The sequence below is a fragment of the Aegilops tauschii genome, chromosome 6, assembly GCF_002575655.3.
Source record: "Aegilops tauschii subsp. strangulata cultivar AL8/78 chromosome 6, Aet v6.0, whole genome shotgun sequence".
Classification (NCBI taxonomy): Eukaryota; Viridiplantae; Streptophyta; class Magnoliopsida; order Poales; family Poaceae; genus Aegilops; species Aegilops tauschii.
In genome coordinates, this window is record NC_053040.3 from 6,402,958 (window position 1) to 6,412,774 (window position 9,817).

The 9,817-nt window shown below is 48.6% G+C and overlaps 1 protein-coding gene and 1 long non-coding RNA gene across 2 annotated transcripts; one reads left to right on the forward strand and one right to left on the reverse strand.

Moving 5' to 3' along the window:
• Window positions 1-412: 412 nt before the first annotated feature.
• On the reverse strand, window positions 413-3,363 carry LOC109748395 (uncharacterized). The gene is made up of 6 exons (XR_002229333.4): window positions 2,819-3,363; window positions 2,642-2,736; window positions 2,201-2,303; window positions 2,029-2,116; window positions 1,045-1,191; window positions 413-556 (listed from the first exon to the last, which is right to left on the reverse strand). It is a non-coding gene; the product is annotated as an uncharacterized lncRNA (long non-coding RNA).
• Window positions 3,364-6,742: 3,379 nt separating this feature from the next.
• LOC109748394 (tyrosine decarboxylase 1-like) lies at window positions 6,743-8,485 on the forward strand. The gene has a single exon (XM_020307425.3). It carries the CDS (start codon window positions 6,776-6,778, stop codon window positions 8,279-8,281), a length of 1,506 nt encoding a protein of 501 aa, XP_020163014.1. The 5' UTR covers window positions 6,743-6,775; the 3' UTR covers window positions 8,282-8,485.
• The last annotated feature ends 1,332 nt before the right edge of the window (window positions 8,486-9,817 follow it).

A 9,817-nucleotide genomic window follows, 5' to 3' on the forward strand; every position in this document is an offset into this window, starting at 1 on the left:
TCTACCGATACATCTTCAGAATAGGTACTAGCGCATCGACCTTGCCAGGCCTACACTACTAGAAAAAGGCCTACTAATGGCGCACCAGTTTTGCCTACTAATGGTGCACTACTGGTGCGCCACTAGTACCACGCCATTAGTATTTTTTACTAATGGCGCATCACAGGTGCGCCATTAGTATACCAGATACTAATGGCGCACCATGTGGTGCGCCATTAGTATACAATTCGGTGCTCCACTGGTATTCCCTTCAGGTGCGCCACTAATAACCTTATAGGTGCGCCACTAGTAATAAAGGAAGATGCGCCACTAATAAGGGCTTAAATGCGCCACTAGTAATGTATTTGGAAAACAAAAAAAATCTAAATTTACAGAAAACAACCTATAAGGAAAAATAATTTAAAACAAAAAATGAAATAGAATCATAATTTTTATTATAGTAAGAATATTACAATGTCTTTACAAGTTTCCAATAAAAGGAAAATTGCAAGGAAATAAAAGAAAATCCTAAAACTAATCTTCTAGTAATCTTTTCTTCTTTTTCTTCACTTTATCCCTGAAAAATGTAACAAAATAAACAGAAAGACAAACAAACTATTTATAACATGTCAATACTGTCATTTTTTATGCAGAACTAGATATGAGCATATATTTCCAGAATTACATGGTGTGAATATTGTATGAGTAAGATTATAATGGAAATGAATTTTGATAGGAGCCCACTTTCGACGAGTATTTATCTGACAGAGCTAAATAATCAGGGCATTTACCTTTTGATAATATTATTATACTATACTACCAGTATACTGCTCCACTTGGATTTTTTAGATGAGCAGATCTGAGATAGACATCTGTTCAAGTGGCTATAGGTAGGCTTGAAGAATTCTCATCGGTTCAAGTGGCTACAGGTAGTCGCATAGCTGGAATATAGACTACTAGTACTATTTGAAAATAAAACAAAAGCAAATCTGAACGTACTAGTCAGATCCGATCACACTGAGCTAGAAAGAAAATTCATCAGGAAACAGATGGCCGGCGACTTACTTCCAGACGTTAAGGATCTCGTTGTGCCCGGCGAAGACGCCGCGGAGCGCATCGCAGAAGGACTGCTCACAGCGATAGCTGCCGCAGATGAACTCGCTGTCCCGCAGGTAGTCCAGCAGCCAGGAATTAAAGATAGGAGGGCTAGAACTGAAAGAACTAACATCTTAATTAGAAAGCAACAGGAGATTATTCATATATGCAAAATACATATGAAGTGGTCTTCACCAAATTTGTTGAAACATGACCGAAATGTTTTAGCAGTACCAATGATACATGTCAAATTAATTGTTCCTGTCATGACAATGTAAAAGTAGTACTTGCATGCCAATGAAGACTTGCTAGTGTCAGATTGTATGAGGTTCGGGACATGTGTAATTGTGCGAAGTTCACTTGTAATGCCATTATTCATGATCTGAACTTTATCCTCCACAAAATAAAATAACAGTTGATCCATGCGAATGATACTTAATTTTGAAGCTACTGTTAATTTATAAACTGAATATAAAGTGAGTTTATAAATTCAGAAACAGAAAATTCAGTTAGGTTACTGTTAACTGAATTTTGGAGTGTATACTTAACAAAGGCTTCATTTGACTGTACAGTCAAATTAAAAAATGTGTTCATGGGGCAGCAGCACTAAGAACTGAAAGAAAAAGGTGCAGAAAAAAGCTACTGAAAAACAATATCAGAAGTAGTGCAGACGCTGTTGAGGCGCTGACTGAACCATTGATAGTACTACCACTCTTCTTTTTTGCGTCCATTAGCGTGACAGTGAGGTTGCAACCTTTAATTAACAGTGCAGTATGTGTATAAACTATAAAAAATAACTACACTGCCTGGTTTTCATCCAAATAAGAAAACAGAGCACAAACGGTTTTTTCACATATTCACATCATTGATACATGATGACATTTGATCGAGTGATGCAGTGGTGGAAGAATAGAGTAATTGTTGTCCATCAGCTCATAAATGATTAATTATTACCTGCTTGAGGATAGGGGTGGCACACTTTTCTCTTAGAGCGGCATCAGAGTAGGTTATTACCTGCTTGAAATACACCCCAAATCCATACCTGAGATAACAAAAATACATGAGAAAAGCATTCTGGATCTCTCCGATTTGCACAACATACAGGATGTGCGACATCTGAACTTACAACAGGAGGGAGCCACCTATCAATCTTGGGGCTTCCTCGCTCGCCATGGTCGGGCACCATCATCTTCTGCTGCTTCACCATTATCCTCTCCTCCAACGATGACCTGCACAGGACTCGTACAGAGATATTTTTTGACGCATCATACACAGATATAAATCATCTGAATCAAAAGCAAGCTGCATCTAGTTCATCAAATGTTAGATGTACAGAATTTGATCGTACACTGCAATGCAAACCATTCAACCACGAAGTAGCTAGAGCTAGTGATTTCAATTCTCTACCATGATGCATGCATGTATGCGTGCAACAAACCGCCAGACTAATTAAGCATTGAGGTAGGCTACATAATCCAATCCGGCAAGCTCGTAATCATATCCATACTAGGTAGCCGCTGCGTAGTTAAGTCTGGACAGAGAGTCAGAGACTGGGATGAACACGTACATGGGAAGGAGCAGGAGACGCAGGGCCTTATCTGCCCAACCTCCGACCAGATCGGTGGTGTTTAAGGCCGCCTTAGAGCTCCAGCGGTACCTCCCCTGCAGGCAAACAGAGCAATAGGCAAAAATCAGCTGTGCAGACCGATTCAGAAGCAGGATTAATGCGGGAGAGGCGCAGTACCTTCCGGGATGAGCGCCATGGATGCAGAGGAGGAGGAGGACGGCCGCGCGTCCCCCGTTGCCGAACTTGGTGCAGAACAACGCGGAGGCTGCTTCCTCTCCCGGCGTGTGGACGTGGAGAAGAAACCACCCTCCACCGGCGCCATCGCCTGCGGCACCTTGGCCTTGCCGCCGGATCCGCCGCCGTTCATCGATCATGGGCCAGCTCAACAATGACGAGGATCTGGAAGCCCGGCTATGAACGTGGCGTCTGGATCTGGGGCCTTGGGGTGGCGGGGAGCTCCTCCTCCTGCAGCTCGGCGGCCTCCACACCCCGGAGCAACGCCCACGCCGAAGGAGGGTTGGGGAAGGAGCTCACCACGGCTCCATGCCCTGGATCTGGTGTGAGGGAAGGGGAAGGGGGCTCGCCGTGGTTGGGAGGGAGAGGAAGAGGCGGGCGGCCGGGGCTTCCCGATCTAGATCGAAGTCGAGGGAGGTGGGTTGGTGTGTCAGGAGGAAGGGGAGGGGAGACAACGTGACTAGAGGGAGGGGATAAGGGGTGATAGCAATGGCGCACTGGTAGGGGTGCGCCATACCTATAGATAGCAATGGCGCATCTTTTACCGGTGCGCCATTACTAGTTTTAACTAGTAATGGCGCACGGTGGAAAAGTGTGCCATTAGTAGTTTTGCAAAAAAGGGAATAAAAAATATAATAGAAAAAACAACATTAGTGGCGCACTTTCCAGCAGGTGCGCCATTACTAGTTACAACTAGTAATGGCGCACTGTGTCTGGATGCGCCATTAGTATGTTTGGACAGGCGCACTAGTTAGAAAAAAAAAATGATACTAATGGCGCACCCTGGGCCAGGTGCGCCATTAGTAGTTTCAACTCTAATGGCGTATCAGAAGGTGGTGCGCCATTAGTATATCTGGTGCGCCATTAGTGTCAATCCCATCTATAGCCCTTTTTCTAGTAGTGCTACCGCCGACGCCACCAAAGTGCCAGACAATGCCACCTCCCTACACGCGTCCATCATCACACATCCGTCGCCGAGACACTGTTGCGCCATCCCGCTGAGACTCTACGGTCGTGGATGCGTCACATGGAACGCTGCTTCACCGCTGGGACCATCCACTGGTCCCTCAAGCCAATGCACATGTCTAAGAATGACGCCCCCACGGGAGGAATGACACCTGAGTGTCGCCATCATCTGATCGAAGGATCAAGGGTTTCCCCTAGAGGTAGTGGAAGGACGCGGGGATTTTACTTTGATGATGCCTCCGAGAAGGATAATGCCAAGGGCGTCACCATCACCTGCTCCGGCCACCGGCGGTAGACAAGGTTTTCACCCAGATCATGTCCCATGAGCATCCATCCGACATCTTGCGCATCGGCCAGGCCACCTTCAAACCCCAGATCTAGCCTCCTAGATCCAGCTGCCACCCCACCTCGCCAAACCGCGAGAGCCGCCGGGAAGGATCCCGTGTGTGCTCGTCACTGTCATTGATCCGATCTAATCAGGAGCCAAAGCCACCATCACCAGCGGAATTCCGCCTAGGTCAGGGACATCACCATGCCATGTCGCCGCGGGTCGCCTGAGCTTCATCCACTACCACTTTCCAGGGTCTCTGCCCTAGGATCCAGGCCAGGAGAGACCAGGAGACGCAAACATGCACCCGACCTGATCTGGCCGCCGCTCAGACCTCCACGGCCCCGCCGTCTCGCCACTAGGCAGCCACGCCGCCGCCCAAAGCAGCCGCCCGGAGCACGCCGTCATGCCACCTTGGACCAGATCGCGGCCACACCGTCTCGCACGAGGAGATCCCGCCCCACCCTCTCCTGGCGGCTAGGGTTTGAGGAGCCGCCCGAGCTCAGATGCTCCCGAAATCATCGGCGGCTGTTCTTACAGTGAGATAGAAGATTGTCGATTATATATTTTAAAAGTGATTGCCATGTAAAACATCTACAATGACATAGAAGAAATGTTCTAAATTAAATAGCGGCTACTTCAGCCCATATTTTCTTGAATACACACGAGTGTGCGTACTATATAATAAAGAAGAGGATAGGGTAAAGAGCCCCTCGACGGCAGTGTTACAAGCTTATAATTACATGAACACTACCACCACATCCACTCATCTACTCATGCTAACTTGCCGCGGTAACCCACCCTTCCACATCGCTAAAGAACGTAATAAGCTCCCCTTTGAGAAGTCCTGCCTGCTTCCACATGCGACCCTCCTGACTGATCCTGAGAATGACAGAGTTCTTACATGGTGTGGCTCCCTCAAAGATAATTGCGTTGCGGTGCTTCCAAATCTCCCACATGACTAGAATGATCAGAGCATTAGTCGTCCTCTTGTATTGCCCGCTTGTGCCCCTGCCTGCACACCACTCCGGGAAGCTTTGATTTGACGTTGGCATCCAATCCAGCTTGCCCAAAGAGTGGAGTATCGCAGTCCAAACCTCATGTGCAAACATGCGGTGAAGTAGTAGGTGGCTTATGCTTTCCTCCTCCTGCTGCACAGTGGGCATCGCTCCTGATGGTCCAGCCCACGTCGTACTAGACGATCAGAGGTCCAACATCTATTTTGAATGGCTAGCAGGCGAAGAAACGGCAGTGTAGCGGCGCTTTGGATCTCCATGTGAATTCCGCTGTTGGGGTTACCTCTCTTCCCCAGAACTTTGCGGCGTAGGCAGTCCTCATCGAGAAAGAACCGCTTGTCTCCCAGGCCCAGCTCACTTCATCTTGCTTAAAATGGTCCAGTTCTACTCTGGCGGTCCACGCCCACAATGTGTGGTACTCATTCAGGATGGGTTCAGTCATTTCAGGTCCAATCTCTCTTGCCCAAGTAGCATCATACATGGCCTGGGCTACTGTGCAGGAGGAGCGCACCCTGGTGCTCACCCGAGCATAGATGGCCGGCGCCAGATCGGCCACTCGGTATCCATCCAACCATTTATCCTCCCAAAAGAGGGTGTTCTGCCCATTGCCAAGTACCGATCTAGTTGCCGATCTGAATAGTTTTGTTGATGCCTCCGGCACCCTTATTTGGAACTCAGCCCATGGCCTTGTGATTTCAGCAGCCACATCCAGCGAGCCTACATCGCGATATTCAGCCACTTTATTAGATTAGGAAGGCCCAGCCCTCCGGCCCACTTTGGCGAGCACGCTTGTTCCCCGGCGACTATGCAATGTTCTCCAGCAGCCTGCACCTCGGCACGCCATAAAAATCCACGACAAATCTTGTTCATCGAAGCAAGTGTTTTTTGCGGCAAGTCAAGGGCAAGCATTGCGTGTAAGGGGATCGCGCAGAGAACCGACTGTATCAGCAATAAACGTCCAGTCTTAGGCATCTTTCTGCCCATATTGTTTGTGTTGATTAAATAACTGTTATATATTGCTACCAAAAGTGCCATCTCACCAATAAGATTTCAATACTTTGGTGGTACTTAACTTTCAAAAGGATCCTATAATTAATACCAGCTCTTGATTGTGGCATGATGGGTGCATTATCGCTGAATCGTTCGGTTCACAAATTCTTCGTGTGCGCAATTTGCCTTTTCTTTTTGGGCTAATCCACTAATCATTAGCTGTTTTCCGGAATGAAAATAATGTACGGGCAAGAAGAAATGAGTAATGCTACACCTACATAATAATAGCAACGTAATTAACGTAATGAACATCATGGCAGTTGTGGGGGGGGGGGGGGGGGGGGGGGAGTTAGTTGGAACTTTACGTAAAAACGTTCGTACCTGTTCGTAGGTCTAGGATTATTGAGAAGAAATAGTCATAGGCTTCTGTGGTGCAAAAACAAATTTGTACGTGGGTGCCCACGGTGCACACGTACGGCGAGCCTTGGCAGTTGAGAGAATAGTGACACGTACGACTATATATACACTCCTGCTGTGAACCTATTGCGACGGATCTTTAGTGTCCTTTAGCACACCATCCATCCGTTCTTGGCCGTAGCGATGGGGAGCGTAGCACCTGAGGCTCTGTTGCCACTGGACCCCGAGACATTTGCTGCGGAGTCGCGCGAGGTGGTGGACTTCCTCGACGGCTACTACCGCAACGTCGAGAGGTACCCTGTCCGGTCCGACGTGGAGCCAGGGCGCCTCCGTGCGCTTCTTCCAAAGGCAGCGCCCAAGAACGGCGAGCCGATGGACGCGATACTGGAGGACGTGCAGCGGCACATCGTTCCGGGGCTGACACACTGGCAGAGCCCCAACTTCTTCGCGTACTACCCCGGCAATGCGAGCACGGCCGGGTTCGCCGGCGAGATGCTCTCCGCCGGGCTCAACGTTGTCCCGTTCACGTGGGCTGCCTCGCCGGCCGCGACCGAGCTCGAGGGCATCGTGGTGGACTGGATGGCAAAGCTGGTGGGCCTCCCCGAACGCTTCCTCTTCTCTGGTGGCGGCGGCGGCGTGCTACACGGGAGCACCTGCGAGGCCGTGGTGTGCACGCTGGCGGCTGCGCGCGATCGCGCGTTGAGCAGGCTCGATGGCCATGAGGGCATCCTGAGGCTGGTGGTCTATGCCTCGGACCAGAGCCACTCCACCTTTCAGAAGGGTGCGAGGATCGTGGGGATCCCGCCATCCAACTTCCGTGTCATTCCAACATCGGTGGCATCGGGCTACGGCCTCACCGGTGATGGTGTCCGCGACGCGGTGGAAGCCGACATTGCCAGCGGCCTTGTGCCGCTGTACCTGTGCGCCACCGTCGGCACGACTGGGCTCGGCGCGGTTGATTCGGTGCGCGACCTCGGGGAGGTGGCGCGATGTTACCGCATGTGGCTACATGTTGATGCCGCATACGGCGGTAGCGCGTTGATCTGCCCCGAGTTCAAGGACTGCTTTGATGGCATTGAGTTCGCGGACTCTGTGAGCATGAACCCGCACAAATGGTTCCTCACCAACATGGACTGTTGTTGTCTCTGGGTGGCGAGCCCAGCCGCGCTAACCTCCGCACTGTCTAGCAATCCAGAATATCTCAATAATGTCACCGAGAAAAGTGCAACAGAGGTGGTCGACTACAAGGACTGGCAGATGGCACTGTCACGCCCTTTCCGCGCCATGAAGCTGTGGGTGGTCTTGCGCCGCTACGGCGCGGTGGGCATGCGGGCATACATACGGAGGCACGTCGACATGGCCAGGTGGTTTGAGCAGCAGCTGGAGGGCGACGAGAGGTTCGAGGTGGTGGTGCCGAGGAGATTCTCCCTCGTCACCTTCCGCCTCCGCCCAAGGCACAAGGGTGACGATGCCGCGGAGGCCTTGAGCCGCAAGGTACTCATGGCCATAAACTCTAGTGGCCGGGCCTTCATGACGCACTTTATCGTGGATAACAAGTTCGTTATCCGCATGGCTGTGGGCGGGGCCATGACGGAGATGCGCCATGTCCGGGACGCATGGGAGCTTGTCCAGGAGAAGACCAGGGAAGTAGGTATCCCTCTCGGTGTTACTAAGAAACATGCCCTATAGAACATAAATAAACTTTAATTACACTCCGATCCGTATTGCTTGTCGTTCAAACAGATGTATCTAGCACTGAAATAAGTTTAGTTATATATATAGATATATTTATTTGAGTGACAAGTAATATAGATAGGAGGGAGAGAGTAATAGGAACTGATGCAAATACCAAACCAATAAAATATAAATGTCCTATAAAAATACGTAGTAGGAATATCTGGTAATAAATATCTATAAGTGTCCTTGTATAACTGGAAGGAGGATTACTCGATATATATCCGAAATTTATAGATGTATGTGCACAAGTTTGAATCCACGGATTCACATATGTTGTGTAATAAACGTTTCCTTGAGTTGGATGAATTTACTCATGCTTGGGAAATTGTGGAGGAAATTCTGGTAGAGGAAATGGATAAAGATTATTTTACTTGAGTCACCTAAATTTTGATGGCTGGCATGTGAGTCACCTTGTTTCTCGAATAAGTTTGATTTGTTGGGGCGTGTTTGGCTACCTGCGTCATTTTTGGCCTACCTGCATTTGTAGCTGAATAGAGTCTGCTGGAGGCAATAGAGTCTGGTGAAGGCAATACAGGCAAAATGCATGATACTGCACTTAGTGGGCTTGCTTCCATCATTCCCCTATCCCAGTCTAGATTAGAAGAAACACATGCATGGCTGTTTGGTTTACTACCATCGAACTTACCTTACGCTAACGCACTTAAGAAACTTTATCGGCTGGCGTAGCTATGGACTATGGGTATTGTTGCACGGGCCATGCGCCCCCCCCCCCCCCCCCCCCCCCCCCCCCCCCCGGCGGAGCTATGTGTATTGTTGCACGGGTTGGGTGAGAAATACATTGTTTGGCCCCTACAGAAACTTATACATCACCATTCCCCCCTCAATTATCCCTTGCTAGCTCCACCACTATCTTTGTCTACTATCGTCGAATAAGAAAATGTACAATACGGAAGTCGTGTGAAATAGCGAGATGAAGCTTCTGGTCAATAGAAATTTCCATGGTCGACCGTGCATGAAAATTATGCCAAAATTCGTTCAAAATAACATGAAAATGTGTGTATAGTTCAGTAGGGAGACGTGAATCAACTCGTCTACGACTGTCGAAAGGGAAAACATAAACCATGAAAGTCATGTGAAGCAACGAGATGAAGCTATTGCTCAAAGAAAATTTCCTATGGTCAACTATGTGAGAAACAATTGCCAAAAATCATCCAAAAAACATGCGCACATGAACTTGTGTATGTACATTCCAGCTGAGAGACGTAGATCGACTCGTCTATGACTGTCAAAACAAAGAATGTAGAACAATCATGTGAAACAGCAAGATGAAGCTAGGAGTCAAAAGAAATTTCGAACGGTCGCTTGTGTGCGAAGAATTTGCCAAAATTCATCTAAAAAGCTCCCAACATGAACACAAAATTAAAATTTACAGTCTACCAAATTAGGAACCGATCATATGAATAGAACCACAATGCCGATGTGCATCTTTTTCATGTAGAGCTTATCTCTAATCAAAGCATCGCTGTG

Coding starts and splice junctions, on each gene's coding strand:
- LOC109748394 (XM_020307425.3), top strand. CDS start 6,776: ATGGGGAGCGTAGCACCTGAGGCTCTGTTGCCACTGGACCCCGAGACA.